This window comes from Heliangelus exortis, chromosome 18, assembly GCF_036169615.1.
Source record: "Heliangelus exortis chromosome 18, bHelExo1.hap1, whole genome shotgun sequence".
NCBI lineage: Eukaryota > Metazoa > Chordata > Aves > Apodiformes > Trochilidae > Heliangelus > Heliangelus exortis.
The window spans coordinates 12,239,348-12,263,279 of NC_092439.1; the positions used below are offsets into that span (position 1 = coordinate 12,239,348).

Genomic DNA, 23,932 nt, shown 5'->3' on the forward strand with positions numbered 1-23,932 from the left:
GAGATAGAGGCGAGGTATTTTCCTGACAGCAATGCATCCCCTGTGTCAGGTGTTAAGTGTCTCTCTTAGAGTGCATTAGAGCATGCAAACCAGCAACTGAGAGTGAAGAGCTTAGTCCTGTCAGAGAGCCTCAGCACTGTCTGGGCTGTGGGAGATGACAGCAGGCAGGCAGAAAACCCCTGCAATGTGTTTGTGGCAACTTCTGCAGTGCTTGCAGCCACAGACCGAGTCTCACCTCTGCTAAGGTTGATGGTAGAAAGAAAGAGCAGTAATGCTCCTTCAACAAGAAAAAAAAACTGAACTATTCTTAATATTTCCCTTCTTTTTACTTGCTGCTTTCATGCTGAGGTTCTGGATGGTTTGATTTGTCCCTGCTCAGCTGCTTCAAACCTTTATTTCCTTGATTTGGTATCACCTGGATGTGTGAGTTTTGTGGAGAAATAAGGAAGTAATTTTCTGCTATGTCCTTCACATCCCTTTTTCCCTCACCCTACTCTCTTCCTCTTTCCTCTCTTTGTGGGCACTGTTAAGTTATTCTCTGCCAAAAAGGAGTAGTTTTAGAGTGACACAGGTCATCTGAGTAACTGCACTCCTATAGAACCATGTATGGTATATACATGAAAGGAGTTATGTGTTTAATCTCTCAACTAGCAACAGAGGTAACAAGTTCCTTAGCCATTCACTCATGGAAACTAAAAGAACAAATCCACATCATCTCTGGTAGAGAATATAAAAAATACTTTTTGTTTTGTTTTGTTTTAATTGTGAGAATAAAGCAGAACCTGGGATTTTTGAAAAGGCTGTTAGCAAGTGAGACCTTCAGCTCTCACTGAGAGTTGAAAGGCCAGCATAAGAATATTTCCAACTAAGCTTCAGCATATTCTAAAGGATGTTTAAGGCTGTGGTGCCACAGTAAATAATAGGTTGTTGCCAAAACATCATTTCCAGTCAAACAGGACAAGTAAATGAACAAAGCTCAGAGCACTTCACCAGGCATTAGAATTGCAAGTGCAGGGATGCAAATTCAGAACCAGGAGTTCATGGTAGCTGGGATGTGAACTGATAAGGTTTTGTTGTCAGCTTTTTTCTTCCCAAGCAGATGTGTTCCTAGAACAGTAAATAGGACCTGCTGTCCACCAAGAGGAGTCTCAGGATATCTTACTGAGCTGGTTATATATAAAACAGGCCACTTTTACCCCAGTTTTATTGCCCAAATAGCTGCTGCTTCCATTTTATGCCAGTATTGACAAGTGTAGATGGCTATGGAAATAGTCCATGCTTCAGTACCCCATGTGCAATGAGTACAAGGTGTGCCTGCATCACTTTTAGGAGCAACCTCTGCAATGAAGCAAGTGTTAAATGACCCTGAAGACTTTAATTACCATAAATAGTCCTTTCCTAATATAGTTAATATGAGTTGTACTTAGAAGATACCTGTAATTTTGCATAATTTCTTCATATTATTATTTATATCTCTTGTGAGGATAAGCAAAAGACTTTATAAAATCCTAGCATTCAAACTGTGCTGAGCCTCAGTTTGTAATGTCAGAAAGAAAAGGAGGCTCAGTCATTTTGTCAGAGACTTCAACACATTTCATTTTTAATCTTTTAATTTGTGCTTTCTTTAATAGGTATCTGTCCCTTTGGGAACTGAGTGGTGCTAGGTGACTCTAGAGATAACAGTCTCTAGATGTGGAAATCTTGATGCTGTTTAAGTATCAATGGTTTTGCAAGTGGTGTCACAGAACCAGGGATATGCTGACAAGTTTCTTAAAGTTTCAGTTCTTAGGGGTGGCAGGATGGGACTTCTGGAGACCATTAAGATGTCCAGCCACTCATTTTTCTACTGCCTTTGATAGAGGTACCCACTCATACACACACCTGCTAGTTTACATTAGACAGGTGATTTCAGTCATTCTCTAGAGCAGAGTCACTCTAATCTTTTGTATTACAAGTTTAGAAAACAGCTTTGTGTTGTTCCATTTGGATTACATGGTGTCATTTTATGGACTTAAACATTAACTGAAAGTGATTCCACTGAAGTTTTATATGCTGAAAAACATCTATGCACTTCTTTCGTGAGAAAGGAGACAAAACCAAAAAAATTGGCAGGTGGGAAGGAGAAATCTTTCTGCCAGCTATACAAGCTGCCAGCTTCTTCTGCTGTTTCCTAGAATCCTGCCAATTACTGCTTCCTCCTGCTTTCTATACCACCTCAGACTTACCTCTCCTGGATGGGACACCTGAGCTTCAGCCCATGAGTGTGAGATCTCTTCCATGGACTGCTCTGTTTTCAAGAAGGATTTCTAATTTTATATCCAGTATTTATCATGTCCTTGATGAGGTGAGGGAAAAAGCAGTCTGTACTCTTCCATTTGAACTAAAAACATATGAACCAAAGCACATTCGTACCAATTTATGTTTTCTTTTGTTACTACTCTTGTTTATATGTAAAAATAAATAAAATATCCCTTCTACTTTCTACTAAGAAAAACTTCAGTCAATCATTTTAATTTCAAGGTTATTTTAAAAGTAGTAGAACTGGATATTTTTCTGGGACAATTGTACATTGTGTTCATGTGCAATTGAGTTTATTCTCCCCTTATTCCCATGTAAAAGGGATTGTGATCTTTTTTTGTCATTTGTTCCTAAGAGATTTATCACTGAGCTCAGTGGTACTCAGAATCCTGAAGGACCCTTTTGGGGTCAGAAGAAGTGGTGTAAATAAGAGCCAGAGCAACGTCAACCAGGAAGAGCACTTTGGGCTTCCATAGCCTCAGGGCACTGAGCAATGATGGCCAGAACAGAATGCCATTTGTCATTCTGCCTGAGCCTCATCTTGTTTTATTCTGAGGACTTGCAATGGCAAGGGAAACCACACAGCACATTTTGGACCTCAGTCTGCAATAACATAGAGTTCTGCTGCCTGTCTTATGAATGACTTCAGTAATAACATGTGCTTTCTTTGCCATTTTGCCTGTCTTGCTCACTGAAATACCAAGCTGCTGTTATCAGAGGTGTTTCTTGCTATGTGTTTATTTAGTATTTAGTGCAGCAAGGCTATCTTCTGGACACTGCTACTTGGTCAGACTGATGCTGAATCCATCCAGCACAGTTTCCTGTGTCCAGCAGTGGCATTAGGAGATTCTGTGTAGGAAGAGCAAACAAACCTGGCTGCTCTCTGAAGTCCACTTCCAGCATCCAGTCATCAATTAAAGATGTTAGAGACTCATACATTTTTTTTTTCCTGTTTATGTACATGTTGCCTGTGAATTTGTCTATCCTCTTGCTATTTGCCTTAAAACATGGTGTGACTACATATGCTACAAATACATTGTCTGCTATGTAAGCAAGTGCTTTATTGTGTCTGTTAAACAAATCTCTTATTACTGTCAGTGATCCCCAGTTCTAGGGAGAATTTGGTGAGCAAATTTTTCATTGATCCTCTTTCCAGGTAGTCTGTGCCTCTCTTAATGGAAAAATCTTGGCTTTTTAAGTTTCTCCTGGTAAGAGCAGCTGCACTATCACCCACAAAATTTTAGTAGCCCTTTTGTGTACCTTTCCTCAGTCCATTATGTCCTTGCAATGATGGGAATGCATTGGTCATCTTGTGGCTGCACCTGGGTTTTCTGCATTTTTAAATGATGCTCTCAGCATTGTTCTAAACACCCTTCCTGATGAAAAGCAACAATTTGATGCCTCTTTTGGCTGACACTGCACATTGAGCTCATGAATGAAACTGTAACTGTGAATAACTAATGAGAATACTATTGTGATCAGGCTGTGACATGCAGTTAAATATAGCCAAGCTGCTTTGCCTTTGTTTGGGTTTTTTTGTTTGTTTGTTTGGGGTTTTTTAAGAAACTGTATTTAATCCCCAGTCTTTGTGAACAACAAATCCTGGACAAAGATTAGACCACTGTATTTTTGTAGTCTCCTCTTTTTTTCTGCCCAGAGAGTAGTATACCTCCCTATATAAACTAGAGCACCTATAAGTATTATGCCTGCACATTCTTCCTGGATTAGTGTGCAGGACCCAAAGGCAATTTTTAAACTTAGGCCTCTTGTTCAAAAACTTGATTATAAGGATGTGGAAACACTTCTCTCTGATGCTTCCTTTTGAAGAGGTTTTATGACTCAGATGCACGAATTAACTTCCAGATGAAAGTATAGTAGAAGCTTTAGCCCAGGAGCAACACCTACCCAGTTTTACAGTCCTGTCACACATAGAGCTTTAATTGAAGCCCCTGTAGAATAAGCAAAACTTACCTATAGAAACAATTAGACAAGAGCAGTTGTAATTCAGTGAATTTCCAGCAGATGAGTAACAGGCTGTGAAGAGCCTGTGGCCTGAAATGCAACCTTGAGCTTCTAATTCCTGGGAAATTGTTTGTGTTGTGATGGTTATTGTTGCTGAACAATTAACACCTGGAAGAGTTTTAAAAATTTGGCTTTTAATTTCTCTTTTCCAAGTTCAGCATGTGAAGTCTATGATTCTGGCACAAATTACAGCTCTCTGCCATCCAGCTCTTCCCTGAGGTCTCCATGGCCAGCAGTCAACCAGAGCATGCTATAAAGAGAAAGACATTGATCCAAGGAAGCAATCAGGTACATGTATGATTCTTCCTCCACAGAGCTCTTAAATCTAATTAGGAAAGTGTTTTTGGAAAATTCATCCCAAAATTTTAAACAATCTGGGCGAGAGAAACATTTCATCAGAATCTGTACATTAAAAAAAAAAAGTTTGATTGTTACAAGGTTGTTTTTCTTGCAATGAATTGAATGGAAAATAACACTTCTTTTTTGCATGTTACAAAATGACACTTTTTAGTGCCCTATATTTCTTGCCACCTTTTTTATATGTGCCACCTTCTTCAGTGTATCTGAGCCTATTCAAATCATAGAATCATAGAATGGTTTGGATTGGAAGGTACCTTAAATATCAAATAGTTTCAACCACCCACACTAAACTGGGTGTCCCAAAGCCCCATCCAGCCTGGCCTTGAACACTTCCAGGGAGAGCTGTGGGCATCCACAGCTTCTCTGGGCAACCTGTTCCAATGTCTTGTCACCTTCACAATCAAAATTTCCTTCCCAATGTATTACCTAAACTTACCCTCCTCCAGTTTAAAGCCATTGCCCCTTGTCTTATCCCTATGTGCCCTTGTAAAAAGCCCCTTCCCAGCTTTCCTGTAGCCCTTTCAGGTACTGGAAGGCAGTCGTAAGTTCTCCTTAGAACCTTCTCTTCTCCAGTCTGAAAAATCCCAATTCTCTGAGACTGTCTTCATACAGGGGTGCTCCAGCCCTCACCCTCTTCTAGACTCTCCCTGAGAGCTGTGTGTCCTTTTGGTGTTGAGGGCTCCAGAACTGAACACAGTACTCCAGGTGGGGTCTCGTGAGAGCAGAGTAGAGGGGGAGAATCACCTCCCTTGACTTGCTGCTTTTGATGCAGCCCTGGATACAGTTGGCTTTCACATTGCCAGCTCCTGATGAGCTTCTCATCAACCAGCACCTCCAAGTCCTTCTCCTCAGAGCTGCTCTCAGTCTGTTCTCTGCCCAGCCAGTAACTGTGCTTGGGATTGCCCCAGCCCAGGTGCAGGACCTTGCACTTTGACCATGTTGAACTTCATGAGCCTGGCATGGGCCCACCCCACAAACCTGTCAAGGTCTCTCTGGATGGCATCACCCTGCAGTGTGTCAGCATCTCACCTGCTAGTCTTGGCAGCTTACTCCTTCAGTGCAGACAGAGCTATGTCCCTGACTGCACACTTCCTGCATCTAAGAACTGTCTCTGGAAAGGAGTTAGTCTTCTCCTTAAAGTATGGTAATAGTCAGAGATGTACCCTAAAGCAGTAACAAACCTGTGCTCTCTGTGACAGTTTAAACTATGTAAGAAACCCTATTGATGACTGGCGTGAGTTATGGTTGTAATTGAAGAGATGCATTAAGGTAATTTTGTACTACAGTCCTAGAAATTCTGCTGAGATACATCTACACATAAATTTAATACAGTTCTCTACTATTTTGGATGCTCCAGAAATGAGACTGTCTCCTAGAACTTCACAGGCCTCCTGGATCACATACTTGACAAATAAGCTGTGAGGACTTAGCCACAAGTGTTACACGAGAAAGTAATTAATCACAGACTCCATGTAGCTTGTATGTGAAAAGTCCCACTATCTATACCCCATCCAGACAAACACGGTGTGGTGCAAGAAGTTTAGCTTCCTGAAACAGTGATGTAGCTGCCCAGTTGCTCTCTGGAGCAGGGAATTAACATAGCTTAAGAAATACAACTCCCTGTGCTGCTAAGGTGGGTTATGTGTCCTGTTAAGGAAAAGAACAAAGAGTAAACCTGGGAGCCCAGAGCCTGGGGCTGGCAACATCAGCTTGAAGATACTTACACATCTGAACAGCTCAGAGTCCCACTTCTTGCTGTCTCACTGCAGGGTTTTTTTGTTTTAATTTCCTTCTTCAGGGCTGGCTGCCATTACTGCTTAAATCAGTGAAGAGATTCCCTCCGAATTTCAGGGGTAACTGGAATAGTTACTAGGTTGTTGTACTGGAAAGGCATGCAATTAAAAAAGCCACCTTGTTCTCACTGAGTTGGAGCCAAGGATGACCAAGTAAGATTGCTCAAGTGGAGCTGTGCAGTGCAGCCCTGCCACCATGAAGGTAGCTGCTTGCATTTTAGTGGCAAGTGAAACCTGGCCTGGCCAGGAGCTCCTGTTTTTGTTCTGCCCAGGCACAGAGAATTGCAACAAGGAATTTCTTTTCAGAGAAAGAGCTGTAATTTCTAAATGGTAGAGTTTGAGCTGCAGAAGTTCTCTCAGTGCAGCAACCTCACAGAGCTGGTGGCACTTGTTGCAGGTGTGTGTTTTACCAGGAAGATTCTTCAGCTGGAAAACAATTCTCCGATGCTTTGCACTGAATGGGAAGGCAGCAAAGGTGTTTTTATTAATGGGTTTTGCATAGTGTTTATTTCCTTGTTTGAGTGTCCCCTAACATTTTTAGAGTACTTTTCTAAAGCAGTTATCTGTTTCCTACAAATCTAACTGATGTGAAGGGCTGTTCCCACGCTGTTTATCTGGCTCCAACTGTCTCAACTTCCCAAACAGTAAGGTATCCACGTGCCCTTGTTTTTGAGAGTCTTCCCATAATGATATGCATATGTTTTGAGGGCTCAGGAAAGACAGGGAAATTACAAACAAGTGAGCTCAAGGCTTTAGAGAAAATGAAGACTGCCAGCGTTTCTGTAACTAAAGATATGCTATGAAAACTGACCCTGTCTCTCCTTTTCCCTCGCTCAAAATGAATGGATGTGGAAGAGTGCATTATGCATGGGAAGCAAGCTAAGGTTATAGAAGGTTTTGCATTTGACAGCGTCACGTCCTTCCTGAAGAGGGACAGGACATTTTGGGGGACTCCCTGAAGTGATGAATGGTGCAATAAGCAGAACTCTGTTCGCTGCGGCAAGACCACGCTGGGTCTCGGCAGCCCCTTCCACCCACCCCGGGGCCCCGAGGGGCCATGTGGGGCCGTCGCTGTACCATGTGTGCCCCTCTGCCCGGCAGACAGGAGGGCGTTAGAGACTCCACTCCCAGGCTTTCCTTCATTTTACTACCGACCCCTCTGCCTACACCCCCCGAAGCACTGTCCCACGGCCGGGCAGGGTGCGGGGCACAGGTCGCGGCGCCGCTTTCTCCGCGCGAAACTTTCGGCGTGAGCCGCTTCCTCGCCCGGCGGAGGAGGGGGAGATGTCAGACAAGGCGGAAGAACGCCGGGAAGCGCCAGCAGCGGCCCCGGCGCCTGCTGTAAGACGGCCATTGAAGCCCTGGGCGAGGGGCTGGCGGCAGAGCCGGCGGAGGGAGGTGACCGACTGGGACCGGCCCTCTCCCGGACGGCTGTTCCGCTCGCCCCCTCACTCCGCCCCGCGCAGGGCTTTCCCCGCGGCTCCAGCCCTCCGCCTTTCCAGTCGGGGAGCGCTAGAGGGAGCGGCGGGAGGGCCGAGTGCCGCCGCCTGTGAGGGCGGTGAAGGGGTGGGACGCCGGGCGGTGCGGGGCTCGCAGCCCGGCCATGTCTCTGGGGGAGGCGGTGTCGGGCTGAGCTGCTGTGCGCGCAGCGGGGAGCGCTCTCCGCCACCATGAGGCGGCTGCTGCTGCTGCCTCTACCCCTGCCCTGCCTGCTGCTGCCGCTGCTGCTGCTGGCCGAGGTAAGACCGCGGCTCGGGGGGACGGAGTATGCGGCGGGAGGTCAGCCGCGCCGCGGCCACCGCACCTGCCCCCGCCCGGAGCCTTCCCGGCGGCGGTGCCGGTTGCCCCGCGCGGAGGCGAGCGGCCGGCGGGGCAGGTGCGCGGCCGCGGCTCGGGCTTTGTCCTGCAGAGGTTCCTCCGGTGCCGCCCGGGGAGGCTGCGGGGAGAGGCGCGGCCCGGTGGAGGCGGCGCTCACCTGGGGTGGCCGCTGCCGGGATCCTCGGGGCCTCGGCCTCCCCCGGTGCTCTCCACCTGTCCTCTGGGCGTCTGAATATCGCCCGGTCGGCACCGGCGGGGTGGTGGTGGGAGTGTGACGGTGTGGTACAGCCGCGTGGCTCCTTTCGGGGCGTGAGGCAGCCCCGGTTGTTTGTTTGCCTCTTTAAAAGCCACCTTAGGTAGAACAGGAATGGCTCTGGTCACCCCACTGTGTATTGTCGCCTGCCCTCGTCTCGTCGCCGCTGGTTAATCAGTAATAGGTTCTCTGCACATCGCCCGTCCTGGTGTTGCACATCACCTGCTGGGTTACCGCCTTCGGGAACGCTGTGGAGTTTTCACGGAAAAATCCTGCCGTGGTGTGGAGGGAGCAGAACTGGCTGTGTAGGGCTGCGGGTCAGCAGGAGGCCTCTGCCAGCACACTTGCGTTTCAAGCCTCTCTGAGCATGTTGCAGGGTGCTCTTCCAAGAACACCTTTCAGTGATGTAAATCTAAGTCATTTGCCAAGTGACCCGTTCATTCATCGTGTGCTGGCATAGACTTAGGCTTTCACCTTGTGTCTCTCCCAGCTGATAGTCCTTGTATTCTTGTAGAACTTTGTGACTGCTCCAAACTAATGTCTTGGGGCTTGCTGAACTTTTGCTTCCAGGCATACCTTCTTGGCTTCTGCCTCTACAGTTTCTGCTACAGAAGCATGAACATGTGTTGGTATGGACTAAGGTGCTCAGTAATCTGCTGACAAATGCACCTGGCTTAGGTTTCAGTCCCACCCTGAGAGCTGCAGAGTGAAACTAGACCACTGCTTTAGGTTTTTAAATGTTGCTTCCTTATCGTACTTTGGCACCAGCTTGTGATTAAAGCCTCTGACTATTGTAGTAAATCTTTGCTGCTTCTTCCCTTTGTGTCTCATTTGGTTTGGGGCACCTTACCATGTTTTGTTCCATCTGTTTGCTGTTGTAGAAAGCCTAGGTTTCAAAATTTCTTCTGAATAAAAGCCAAGACTGACCCAGGAGTCTAAGTACTTTAGGTGCACCAGTGAATGTGAAGGCTGATGCAAGGAAGTCTCCATTCAACTGGTGCTGGTCAGCACCTTCTGCAGGTTTGAGCTCTGGGAACGTTTGTGTGATCTACTGGGGGTTGAAAAAGGCCTCTTAAGAGCTTTTTCCTTAGAGGAATAGGGTGTAAACAGAGTCCTCACTGGGGGTGTGATTCTGCAAATAGTCCTCTCCTTTGAAATCACTGAATTCCAGTGTGGCCACTTATGGCAGGGAGGGGGGATAACTCCTATGAGAAAAGTGTATTATATTTATGTAGCCCTTTAATGCCAGCAATAAGGATGCAGAATAAAGCCTTGCTTGGAGGAAGTGCTTGCTCTAACCACAGCAGTCTTGTTACATCTTCCCAGTAGTGTTCACATGGCCTTGCCCATTAAAAATCTCTAAGGGGGAAGAGTTTTACTTTTTGTGGTGGGTTCTTTGCACAGGTTAAGGCAGGTTTCAGCGTTGGCCAGTGTTGTTTGTAGTGTGTGCATGTGCAGGTAGTAAGACATAGCCTGGGACTACCTGGTTGAGGTATTTAGTTGGTGTAAGAAGCTGGCAGCAGCTGGCAAGACTGTTGGGCACGTAGCATGAGCTGGACTTTGTGCATAGACAGAAAGAACTGTTGCCTCTTGTCTACAGTCTCCCTGATGGCCCACGAGGGGAAAGGCAGTGAGTCTGGTGGAAGTGGCTCTTGGCTGGATCTGGCCTTCATGTTGCCTTTCAGATGACTGTGGGGCTGGGGAAGGAACAGTGCTTCTAACACAGACAGCATTGTCAGCCCAAACACAAGGGCTGGGAAGCATCCGAGCTGTGGAATGGCTGTGTCATGGCAGCTCCTGGGTGGTGTGACAGGCATATGATCTTTCTGTGGTGTCTTTTACTCAGGCATAAGCCTCTTCCTTATTTTTCATGAATTACAACATATTGGACAAGGTTTGAGTTGTTAAAAACAAACCTTTCTGCTCTTAATGGGAGCTAGTGACTTGAGAATAACCATATTAGTGATATGACAACATTACGTCTACTACTCAAGAGAAATTGACAAACTCCAGTGTTTATGTGCTTGTTTTGGTGATTAGAGTTATAAACACCTTTTATGTGGACCTGATAGTGTGTTCTTACAACTTAATCCATGTGTAGAACTCTTGTAGATACTGTGCAAGTCTCATATATGGATAATTATGTAATTACTGCTCTGAATTTCTAACTGAGGAGTTTAGATGAAGCACCATAATACCTATAATGTGGGCTTGCCATGTGTGTTCATTGCATGTCAGTTAATTTCTTCTATAGCTTTGTCAACGTTGATCATCCTTAGTGATTCTCCCCTTGTATGGTACTCCAAATTTGAAAAAAACCATGCTGGGTATTCTTCAGCACATGAAAGAAAAATAAAAGTAATTACCATTAATTAAAATAAAAGTAATTACCATAACAGAAGTATTTTGCAAATACTTAGTGACATAGGTCTACATATAGCTCATTCAGAGTTTTTAAAAAGACTGGAGCTTGAGAAATGTGAGGCTCCCTTGCTGCTCCTGTAAATACACTTCAGGAATAAAACCTTTAATGACCCCCATTAGGAACACAGCTGTGGGCATCACTGCTCTGCAGGCCTGAGGAGAACTGGACTTAGCAGCACAGACCACAGAGAGAAGCTGTGGCTCTGAACCAAGTTTGTTTGTGTTGGAGGAGCGTAGAAATATACAAATTATTTTTCTGTAGTGACTGACAGCTGATGCTGAAATGAAAAGGCTTTCAGGTTTGTTCAAAACTGCAACACGGGTTAATTTAATGTGCTTCTTCATCTCTGTTACAAGAGCTCACATTGTGAACACCTTCTGCAGTATTAGATGTTGGGCAGGGGTGTGTGTAGCCCTTCCTTAGCTGCATAGGCTGACTGCACATTGCAAGATTCCCACTTGAATCTCAGTCTCCAGCCAGCAACACACAACAAAATATCTTCTTCTGCATGTTTGAGATCAGAATTCAGGCCCACAGTAGAAATGTTGTCTGTGCAAACAGCCAGGCTATTATTAGTACTTCCTGAATTATGTGAGCTACATGAAGACTTTGTTGAGGATTGCCATGGCATGTAAATTTTTTTGGTTGGAGTTTCTAAATATGAAAAGAGAGAAATTGCTACTGTTTAAAAATCTTTGGTTGTTTATTGTGTAGGGCATAATCTATATAATTTTAATTTATGCATTTCCTTCCTTGTACTAGAATTACAGTGTAAAGTGAGCATTTCAATAATGTTAGAGAGTAGTTGGGAACTGGGAATTTGATGTTTCTAGATACAAAGCCTGTCTCGTGTCATTTTTTTGCTTGCTTGCTTGCAAGAAGATTACTGATGTGAGCACAGGAGAGGAAAGCTATTGGAACAGAGGCTGCTCATCTGGTTGTGACTGCTTCTAGTGAGACTCCAAAATTTGAATGTAAATAGTACCTTGAACATCATGAAAGGTCACTGGTGGTGTCAGAGGAGCTGGGTGAATTTTCTCTAATAGACAGAGGTATGTAGGTATGCTAGGGAGGAAGGAGAGAGTGAAGGAGAACCTTTCCTTAAATGAAGCCATCAGTAGGAAATTAACTTTCAGTAGGAAATTAGCATTCAGTGGAAGATGACTGGGGAGGGGAGGAATTTTTTTGTGGAAGAAAAAAGATAACTAAATGTAGGTCAAAAATGCTAAAAAGAGGTGGAGGTAATGGAGAGCAGGAGGAGAGAGGTGCTGGTGGGGCAAGAGTGATCAGACAGGTACAGGAATAGGACAGAACAAATTCACTGCTCTGGAAGGCTGCATCAAGGCTTTTCTCTAAGTGCTTTCCAGCTGTTCCCAAATGTAGCTGCACAACCTAACAATTAACCCAAAAATTCAGGAGAAAATCCAAGATTAAGTGGGAAAGGTATTCTGCAAAGAATGGACATGGCCTCTTCAGGTATCTTCTGTGCCATTCATAGGGCAGGCCAGCACACATTGTTTCCATAAATGATAAATATTAGTGTTAGGCACATCACTGAGTGTAGTTAAGGTTATTTTCCTGCCCTCCCCAGGAAACTGGAAGAATCCCTTGGCAGTAGAAACAGTGTGGTTCACCCATCACTCTTTTCACACTCTGGTTTATCAGAGGCACCTAGGACCATATTTGAAAGCCTCTTTCTCCACATGTAGAAATGTAATGAGAGAAAAGGAAACCAGGCTTTTAACTATGTGTCAATAGAGGAAATTGCACCTACAGCTACAAACAGAGGAAGGAATGGTGTTGGTGTCTGCTGTGGTACCAGACCTGTGGGGTCTGCAACTAATCTTGGCTTTTTTTTTTTTTTTTTTTTTTTTTTAGTGTGTCACTGGTTGGTCGTGTGTTGCATCTGGGATTCTACTTTAGGCTTTAAATGACCTTTTTAAATGTTGGGTTGGGTGTTCTGTTTGTTGGAAAGACTTTATGGGGTTTATTTTTTTTATTATTAGTTTGGTTTTGTGGTATGCAGGAGAATGCCATCTGTGTGCTGTAGTGGTGTTTTCTTGTTTACTGTACACCATATGGGCCAGGGATTGAATATAAAGAATAATTTGTTAACTTCACCTTTATTTCTCCCATTTAAGAAGTTTCTGGGTCTGAGGCTACAAAATCATCCAATAAAGACTTGAACATTGGGTCTGGAGCTTTATTGTAAATTGCAGTCTGCCTAATGTAGCCTGGTAAGCAGGTGCAGACTCAGTAGATCCGTGCTGGATGGAAGCCTGATGAGAAAGGGTGAGGGTGACATCTGGTCCTGGCTCTAGGAATGAGTGTCTTCTGAGCCCAAAGGTTCTGGAGCCCTCTCTCCCTTCACAGCCCAGATGAGGGGAGGGATTTACGTGTCTGGAGTTTTTTCTTGTTAGGATTTTATAGTTTGTAGATAAAACACAGCTGGCTTGGTGATTAGGTGCACTCTCAGATTAATTCCTCAATTTTTTTGGCTGTGTTTTGTTAGGATTTTTTTTTTTTTTTTTTGTCTGCCACCTTGCAAGGAGGTGGGTTGAACCCAGCCTGAATAGGAGTGCTCACTAAAGAGGGGTTTTTGTGCAAATCAGCTTTGTAGAACACCAGCCTGTCACTGGGGGATCATAGGTGTGCATGTTCTGACAGCTTTAAATTCAAATTTAAAAGCTTCTGCCTGGGTTAGTTCCATGGGATGTGTTTTAAAATTTTTTATTATTATTTTAATTTTTTTAAATAGAATGTATTGAGATGAATCATTCATGGTTTTAAGACATCTTGGTGGATGGGTGGTAGGATAGGGGACTCTACGTACTTCTGTGAAGACTCCTAGCCAAGTTTCTGAAATTATGGCTGTAGCTGTGCTTACTGGTGGCTCAGCTCTGCTGTGGGAGATGGCTGGGGAGGGTGTTTTCTCACAGGAATGGCAGCGACTTTTGTTTCTGCATTCCACGTTGTGGTGGAACTTAGATTGAATTTTCACTATTTCCTCTTGTGCCCTTGGATTCTATTAAGATACAGCATTTTTATTAACTTCCTTGTTTTCTTAAATAAAGACATGAGCAGGTCACCACGGGCAATTCTGTTTCTACACATCTGCTTTTGACTCCTCATTTTCAAATGACAATTTCTGCCAACTCTGTCCCTGGAAATAAGGAGAAAGCCCTGCATAGGGGCAGGTGGGTGCCCAGCCAGAGGCTTGGGACCTCTCTATTGCCTCCTGAGACAGGAGGATTCTGCAAAGGATGGGGCAGCCAGAGAAAGGTGCACCTTCATTTTGGAGCAGTAAAGCAGGGACCATCTGTGGTACCAGAGCCTGTGACAGCTTCCTGCTGCCTTCCTTTGGTTCTTGTGCTTGCAGTGACAGAAATCCCTGCAGATAAATGGAGGTTCCTTTTTCCTATTGCCTGTCCTTCCCAGGGTTTCCTCAGGCCCAAAGTGTCTCAGCCAACCAATTCCCAGAGCATTCCCTTGAAACTCTGTAATTAATTTTGCCAAAGATGTCACGATACAGAGGAACAAAGGGGAAAACAGTGAGACTTGATTTAGTCTGGCACTTCATTCATCTGGCCGCAGCCTGTGTCAGCTCAAGGACAGATGATTTATTAGCTGCTGCTGGAATTCATAGTAAGAGGGATTGCATCTTTGTCTTTATTTGCCTCAACTTGCTCTGCCTCTTCTCTCTGTGCAAAGTGGCTGATGAGTTTGGAAGTGGAAAGAGCAGGGAGGCTGCTGGAGCCATAAATAGTGTCCAGCTGAAACTAGAAGGCACTTCCACCACTAGTGACATCTGAAACAGGAAGAAAAGCCTGGTTGGAAGGAGGACCAGCCTCCTGTGCTTGTAGGGATTTGGGACAAATGACCTCTCTCTGAGACCAAGATGTGGCTGAGAAAGAAGGGCTTCCATTATTACCCTCTGGGACACAGATGAAATGCACATCAGTGATTTCACTGCAGTGAAAATAGCAGTGTGGAACCACCAGAAGAGACTGACTCAGCCTTGCCAATGGTTTTATTACAATATGAGGCATGCCATGGTTTCAGTGTACTTTTTAAACACTAAAACATGATTTTCTAAGAGAACCAGCATGAAGGGGAAAAAAAAGGTGCCTTGCAAATTTACATATGCAAAATTGTAAGGGAGCTTAGGGTTCTCCACTTTTTGTGATTATGCTCATTTTTTTCTCTGGTTCTGCAGGAACTTTATCTGCTTATAAATGCCTCAAACTGAGAGGGAAATAAAATGAGTGGTGATGAATTGGTAGTGTCCTTTGTGGTCATCAAATTGTGTTGTCTTAAGTTATTTTTCTCCAGTGAAAGCAGGTATGGGAATTCTAATGCCTTCTTAACACTGCACATAATATAATCACCTATTTATAACCAAATTTGGAATTTTGAGAATTGACAGCTCATGAATATCCTCCTACATGAATTATGCTTTCTAAGTTCTTGTGTTCTTTCAGTCTTCTTGCAGAATCAGCCTCTTCTGAGATTTGGAGTTCAATTCCAATATAAAACATATTTGTTCTGGTGAATTTTGATGCAATTTTTTTGCAAAGTATGCTGTGTCCAGTCAGCTGAGGTCTTCGATGGCTTCACCTTCTCTGGATTTATATTTTTTCTTTGTGAAGCAGAAATAAAAGAAGTATAGCCACAGTTTCCTTCCCACAGTGTTTGTAAGTGTTTATCTTCAACTAACTGCAAAAAGGAAAAAATGAAAAGGCTCCTTCTTTGGGGAACTTCATTATCTTTGGTTCAGTTTGTGTAATTCTTTGAGGGGAATTCATCTCTAGAGTCTGGTTCTGTGCAGCTGGACAGCATGGGGGAAATAAGCAGCCCAGCTTTGAGGTTCTGACCTTCTTACCTGGTGTGCTGTGGACACCACAGACAGGGGCCTAAACTCAAGAGTTTCCAGTAAATGTTGTGTCTGACAGCTGAAAAAAAGGGTGACATAGTCTCACATGAGATAGAAGGGCAGCATTGGAATCTGAAAATGAAAATACTTTTTGTTTGTTTCTGTACCTCTCAGCGGTTCAAAAATCTCATTTCTAGAAATATTTCTCAGGTGGAAGACAAAAATGGAAAGATTTTTGTCAAAGTTTGTCTTGGATTTTTTTTTTTTCTTAAGTGACTAATAGACTAGGCAGTTATTTCTAATGAACTTTGTACTAGGTATAAGTCTCTTCTTACAACCAGTTGAAAAACTGCACTTAATTGGTACTATTTAGTTGAATGTGTTTACTTGAATGATATTTCTATTATTCTATGATCATTTAAATGTATTGCTGCCTCCATGTTAAAACAATTGCAGCTGTCTCTAAGTACATGCAAAGAATTGGTAGGTATTGGTAATGTGAGAGTGTTAACTGAAATCCAATTTTAAATCATAATTATGGGAAAGGACAAGTCTGTAAGATCTGGAATTAAATCTGTTGGCCCTTTGTCCTTTAATCTCCATAACAATGCAGGTAATTGTATGTATATAATAAATCTCTCCTTTGTCCCTATTAAAGGAAAGAGAACTTTCCTTTGTAACTTAGCAAAGACTTGCACTGGAGATGTTAAAATTCCTAGGAGAGAGTTATTAATAAAAAAAGGCAGCCTGCTAACAGAAGCAGATTTTAAAATAGAGATTTATTCTGTGTGTTGAATCCATTTGGAAACTGGCATCTCCTCCAGATGAACAGTTACAGGTGAGATGTTGGTATGTTTAGCTGTCTCTTCACAAGACTTTACTGGCCAGTCTTCTCCAGCACCACTTCAGTCCATTTTTATCTTCCTGTAGTCTCTTTTTCCAGCTGTAATGACTTTTCATTAACGCTGAAAGGAAGTCCATCTAAAATAGAAATACCTTGACACAACATATTTTTATGTGGGTTTGAAACTATGTAATGAAAGTTTAATTACTTCTGTGCTTTTATTGTGAGTGTATGCTGCTTGCTCTGTGACAGTGTAACTTCTGATCTCTGCAATGCATACATAGTAAAACATCCACATTAAGCAAGCTGATCTTTAGCTCTCTATAGTCATGAAATTGAAAGCTTAAAATTCTTGAAAAAACCCCAGCTATTTCCTTAACTTTTATTCAGAATCATATAACCTGCTTTAAAAAAAGAAAAAAATTCCCCTCATCAGCTTTTGATGATTAAAGCATATAATTAGTTTATTGTTCTCTTTTAGACTATCTTACTTTCTTTCCTGCAATGTTTTGCCAAGTACTGACACTGCCGGTGAGAGTGTGTGTGCTGAGCTCAGCCAGCAGCAAATATTTGAAGGTGAATCCTGCACTGGGAGCAGCCCCGAGGGGTCAGCACTCATTTCCCTGTCCTACAAGGCAGACCTATGGTGTGTGGTTTAACTGGTATTTAGCCATTGTCTTCTGACTCAGTCTTCATACTTCCAAATGTATCTGCTGTTTTCTCGTTCTGTGTGCAAACCAAAATGCTGCAGGAGGAGTAAGCAGAAGGTAACCAGAGCTGCAAATCATTTACTGCAAAGCATACTTCTCCTTTTTCTCCATCCCAATGATCTCCTGGGGATGGAGCCTAGTTCTTTTTATGGTGAAATTGATTAGGACCTCATCTATGAGGTACAAATAAAATAGTTCCTTTCTAAATTTCTGAAAGTTTGAGCAGCCTATAAAAAACCCCATCTTTCTTCTTTTCATTCAGTTGCACTTGTTTTTTGACTTGCAGGAAGGTACTGTTGTTACTCCAGCTGCAGCTAATTCACAGAACTCTTCTGCTGGATCCTAGCAAACCAGTTCCCTGTCAGCTGTGTTGTTACCAGGCAGAAGCTCATTTCTGATAACCTTTGCTGTGCCCCACAGGTTATCCATATGTGCAAAACTCTGTGCAGTGGATCTATGACTGAGCTTGTAAGCAGTGTGTGCACTGATTCTTCCTGTGCCTAAATGTAAAGCTATTCCTGACAACTGACACAATTGCTGCCTGCTATTTATTTGCCAGCCCCTCTTCAAGGTAAGAAGGCCAGTAAGTTGTAATGCCCAGCTCTGCCAAAGACCAGTTACAGCAGATGATGAGTCCTCTGCACTTCTTGCAGATTGGCTGCCCTGGCTGTTTCTGCTCTCTTGTGAACGATTTTTTTTTTTTTTTTAAAAAAAAAAAAGGGACATGAAAAAGAAAGCAGGTATCTGATGTGCAGACTCATTTGGAGTCATTGCTACATGTGGTATTTGTCACTACTGCCTTCAGATTGCATACAAATTAATTCCAGCTACGTTAATCTGAGAAATGCAGTGAAAACTGTTCAGCTGAATGTCATCTCCTCTGGTAGAAATGTGTGGAAAGACAGGAGATAAGATACTGCTGAACTTCAGTTTCCATTTTGAGCAAAGGCCTCTTACTTTTTGTGCTTCTGAAGCCAGATGTTTGCTTCTCCATCTTCCAACTGTAAGACTTGTGAAATCCTTCTGAAGTTTTGAAGACTGAGTTAATGACTGAGAAGTTTTAGGACTTGCAGTAGGTTGTGCTGTCAAGATTTCTCTGCAGACCCAGGAGCTGCTCACCTGCTGCCCCTCACACCTTCCCTTCACACCTTCCTACCCCTTGTTGCACTGGTTGTGTTTTGCAGCCTGCAGGGTGTAAATACCACGGGACATTGTGCATTTCACATGGGTAGTGCTAAAGCATCTTGATGGGGTTAGGACCCCTGGCAATGGCTTGATAAAAAAATCTTTCTCAGTCACCAGGTGCACATATAAGTCAACACAGTGCCCCACTACATCTGTCTGTACCAGGATTCACTTATGCTCACAAACTGTATCAAAAAGCTGGAAGGGAAAAAAGCTTCCCTTGCACAGCATCCTCAGTTTTGTGAATACAGTATTCCTTTTTGGTCATGAATGGGTTATAAATCAGACAAAAGCTGCGTTGTGAAGTCTTGTCCCTTTCTTCTCCAAGTGAATTGGTTAATTCTTGGCGGGTTTGTAGATAGGAAAGGCATTCCTTACATCAGGCACAGCTGGGGAAGGGTTTCTTGTGCTGTGAGTTACACATTCACCTCTAGACACAGGGCACCCTGTGGTAAGCACTTGAGTGCTCAGGAAAAAGTGGTAGGAGTGTGACTGAGACAGTACAAAACCTTGGCAGGCATTTAGTGGGACAGCAAATTTCATCCTGGATGTTCAGTGTGTCCTGGAGCAAATCTGAGCTGTGAAATAGCTACTTGGAGCAAAGCAGGGGCAGTGGAACAGATCAGGGTGCTAGGGAGCACCTTCCAAAGGGATGGTACCTTCCAAAGGGATGGTACATGGCTGTGCAGAGCCTGTTGAGAAATTAGTGCTGAAGATAATACCTGTTAAATTGGTGCAAAAATCAGCACGCTGGTGAAGTGTCTGCTTTGTAAGTGGCTGCCATTGGGCTTTTCAGATTCCAAACTGTGTGTATTGTACATAACTGAAACAAACCTGACTTGCCTTTGGTTGCACAGCCAACGCTTCTTTTTTGGTAAGGAAGAAACCCCACAGTTTGTTTCTGGATGTCCCATAGCCCAGTGCCTGGTCCTGTGGGCATTCTGTGGTTTGGAGGTATTGGGTGATGTTGGAGGACTCAAATTTGAGGTGTTCCCATGCCTGCTTTAATGCAATGAAGGGAGCTAGATGAGAAAAGTTTGTGGTACAGCTGAGGAGGACGTGGAAAAGCAAGCGTTGAGAGGCTGGTTGAGTTTAAGGTGTAAACATTCTTTCATCATGTCCATCTCTGAAAGCTAAGACAAGTTTCTAAAGAAAAGAAAGTAAATTGTTGTGGGAGGGTCATGAGTAAACAGTGTGCAAGAGGAACAAGGCTGCTGCAGCCTACATTAAGTGTATCAACTGTTGAAGCAGTGCCCAAGCATGTCCTGTTTCATTACCTAGAGCTGAACCTTATTTATCTCCCAAATGGACCAGTCCTCCTCCTCCTTTTTAATTAGAGTCTCCTGGGATGAGACATCCCTTCCTGAAATGAGAGAGCGGTAAAATTCACTCCCACACACAGACCTTTGCACACTTGACAGCTGTGATAATGTGACACTGTCCCCCCTGGTTTGAACACTGCCTAGCAGTGATAGAAGGCATTTCTGGGTAGCTGGCATTGAACCTGCAGACTCTTGCAGCATGAGGTTACCAGCTGTATGCTGCTTACACTGAGGGGATGATAATTGATGTCTGCTGACAGTCAAATCCACAGTCATCTGAGAGCTTAAGGAGAAGTGAGTCTGTCTGATTCATCTGCTGCACCACTCAGTGGCAAAGCCTCCAGTCTCTGTGGGTACTGCTGGTGAGGGGAGGATGTGATAGGTATTACTCTTTGCTTCTGTACTTCAGGGTATTCCTCAAAGCTCCCTAGCTGAAAGTGGGGTTGCCTTGCTTGTTGTTGTGAACATGAAAAGGAAGGCAGTGTCTGTTCTGAAACGTCTGAATATGTGTTGTTATAAGCATGTCCATGTGCAAACACACAGTCTGTATTTAGGGAACATTTCCACGGCTGCAAAATCCATCTCCTAAAAGCCAGAAGATGTTGGAATGAAAGCTGCTTGCTTGACTCTGATCTGCCCCTTTCCCAAGGATGGGGGCAGCACACTGTGCTCCCCCTCCCCATGTTGAGCTGCCTTTGCTCAGTGCCAGCCCCTTCATCAAGAGGGAGCTGTTGGAGAAGCTTCATTGTGCAATGAAGATGGAGGATGTCCCTGTGCAGCTTTGCTAAGAAGTGTGTGCCCCTCTTTTCATTTTAGAGCAGCTTGTGTGTGAGTGGTGAGTGTCCTCAGCTGTAGCTCTCACTGTGCTGATGCTTTGGTGAAAGCAGAGGGGCTGCCCTGGCAGAGCTGTGCCACAGCCCAGTGCCACATTTCCTCCCTAAATTCTCTCTTCTCTGGGTCAAATAATCCTGCTACAACTCAAAGCAGGTGAAAGCTGCATCCATTCTGTAAAATCTTTGAGGTTTTGTAATGTAAGTGTGGGCTTTCTCATAGCAATCTTCTCATTTCTGAAACAAATCTATCCAGTTTAAAGTCTTATCTGCTTCATCATAATTGCAATTTGTCAGTCATTTTGATTGCAGTCCTTTCCTCATTGTCCTATCGTTTGCACTGTTCCCTGATTTATTACTTTGAAAACATGGCTGGTTTAATCATTTAGCATTTTTATCAAAATGAAACTTCAGAGTATGTTTTCTCTTTTTAAAAGTCTATTTCTTAAATTCAGTTCTGTTCTTTATAACTTTTTCTCCCCTTTTTCTTTTCTGCCCACACCTCAAGTCAAATTTTAGGTATGTGGGTGGGATGGGTTTTAGTAGTGTGGGGGAAACAGATAGTGACATGCAGTGATGATGGGGAGGAATAAATGCCAGTGTAGTATAGTGACAAAATAGTGCTTGTTGCAGACCTTGGTTTGTAATTGCATGTGATATACAGTGCAGCTTCCACCTAAATTTTCTGTTGTGTGTTTGTCCTCTTTTTTGCATATACATGTCACAAAGTAAGTTGGTCTAATTTGTATTTATTTAGTTTGCATATGAGGAGGAGAGTGTTTTAATTGAAAGCAAAAATTCCTGAGAACCATATGCATCACTTCTCAGTTAGCTCTAATTAAATTTCTCTTTCCTCCCTGACAGGGAGTTGTTTCCCCTTTGTGTACATAAATTAGAAATTATGTGGGAGATCCCCATCATTTGTTACCACCTCATGCTCCTATTTTATGATCTCACAGTTCCCTCTGTTGAGCAGCCATGTTTACAACCCCAATCTTTGGTAACATGTCCTTTATATGGAAAGAGGTTATGGTAAGTGAAATATTCCTTCTGGAAGTCCTTTGGTGAGTATTTCAGAGGGATAATGAAGTTCAAGGTATTGAGCTCTCCCTGGGAAAGCTTCCATTCCTGTGGAGAGCAAGGCAAGAGGGTCTGAAGTGCTGCAGGAACACACTGCTCAGGCTTTCTGAATTTCAGGGCTGTTGTCTAATTGCAAGAGGACCCCACTCTAGTTTTCTGTTTCTGCCAGCAAATCATGTTTATTGCTGGCCAGCAATAGGACTAAGATAATAAAATACTGCCAGGAGCCTTAGCCAGCTCATGTATACACAAGTGTGTATAGCTGTGTGACTGTGGATACAAACATTGTGTATGTGTTTGTAAATAGAGAACAGAGAAGAAATGAGTTTTCAGCGAGAAATAATTTATTTTGGTATTTAGTTTTATTTGTTTAGTATCAAGTATTGTTTGAAAGAGGCTAAAGGAAAAGGAGCTGTGCCTTGAGATAAGCAGTAGGAGAATTAAAAAAAAAAAAAAATAAAAATCTGTACTTGGCTTAAATGATGTCCAGACTTACTGTGATATTTTCCAGGCACTGGTATTTTCCTTTTTTATTAAAATTATAAATAGTTGATTTTTGTTGAGTCTACAAAAAGGAACCACGAGATTAATACATTTAACTGTTCCTGAAATGAGTATTTGAATGCATTGTTTTACTCATCCTTTGTGTTTAAGAGGAGCTTTGTTATAGCAGATTTTAACTTCCACAACCGTGTAAGGAACCATTAGCTTGACAAATAACCATGTGACTTATTGCAGGGAAAAAATTGGTGAATTGAATAGAGAAGTACTTGAATGTTTTCACCTTAGGCACTTACAAGGAATTTTATCAATAGAACATGCTGCTGGTGTTATTTCAGTGACTGATCTGTTTCTTTTAAATTGATCTGGGCAGGATGTCTTTTCACAGGCATTTTGTGTACCCAAATCTCTGGCAGCAGTGGAAAAAACAAGGGCTTCTTCCAGGCCCAGCATCTCTGGTGTTGGTGTGGTTGCCTGGTACTCAGGGCAGGGGAACTGGAGGGGACACTGGGGGATGTACATTTGCAAGTGTCATTTATGAGCTCAGCAGTCCCTGGCCAGGCTGCTGTGTGTCTGCTCTAGATCCTGCTCTGTTTTTAGGTTGATCTGTTGCAAATACTTCCAGGTTTGGGGATGGAAAGATAGGATGAGTTCAGCACCAACATTAAGGCTCTTCCTTGGCATAACAGAACCTGGCAGCTCACTTTACAACCAACCCATCTAATGTGGAATTTCAGTTTCCTTAGTACCCAGGCTGTGTTTCTTTGGGTCCCAGGGGCTACTGCTGGTTATATGTTGGCTCACCAAGGTGTCAAGTGCATTCAGGCTCTGGGAAACTGTGCCCTGAAGCTGCTGGTCACACATCTCATTGTCTGCCTTCTTATCTGGATGATAGCACTGAGCTTCCCACTGAAAGCAAAGGGTTGCTGGAAAACAGAGAGGATTAAAAAAAAAAACAAACCAAAACATTGATAGGCTCTATACTTGAAGTTGAGGACAAATTTTGCTATAAAAATACAACCCATAGAAATTTAAGTCCATGATATGCTAGAAAGTCATTTATCTTGTGCCAGTAGAGCTCCAGAAGGTTGGTTGCAAAGTCTGAATATCTCCAGATATATAAATAACATTATGTTATCTTATTGTGGTCCAGGCATACGTTGCCTTCAAATAGGGAAACCACATAATATTGTTTATTTTAAAGTCTTTCTTGGCATGTGCCAAGAAGCAGAGTGCTGGGGAATAAGTTCAGTTGTAACCAGAGGGATTGTTTTGTTTTTTTATTTTTATTAGCAGAATTGTTTGTGAGTGAGCAATGGAGATACTGACCTACAGGGTTTACAAAATGTGGGAATCTTGCCTGTCTAGCCAGCACTATAAATAATCGAGAAAGGCTTTTGAAAGATTTTTTTGTCAGCTCAATATACATTATTTTGTTTCAGCAAGTCTCCTTTGCTTCACAAACTCCATTCTGTATATGGTGCTATTTATAAACTGGGGTGGAGGAAGAGTCTCTGGGAGAGGGTGATTCACAGACACAAAATAGGGCCATAAACAATGTTAACACTGTGGCATAATCTGATAAAATCAGAAACTTGGACAAAGAGTGCAATGCTGT

General features: G+C 43.2%; 1 protein-coding gene across 2 annotated transcripts in view; it reads left to right on the forward strand.

Moving 5' to 3' along the window:
- The first annotated feature begins 7,972 nt into the window (after nucleotides 1-7,972).
- LOC139804416 (receptor-type tyrosine-protein phosphatase eta-like) overlaps nucleotides 7,973-23,932 on the forward strand; it is a 61,813-nt gene continuing 45,853 nt past the window's right edge. The window contains exon 1 of one of the 2 annotated variants that reach the window (XM_071761655.1): nucleotides 7,973-8,212. In XM_071761655.1, the coding sequence (XP_071617756.1) occupies nucleotides 8,144-8,212 (69 nt within the window). In that variant the 5' untranslated portion in view covers nucleotides 7,973-8,143. The remainder of the gene's footprint in view (nucleotides 8,213-23,932) is intronic. The other variant, XM_071761656.1, reaches the window with a different exon arrangement.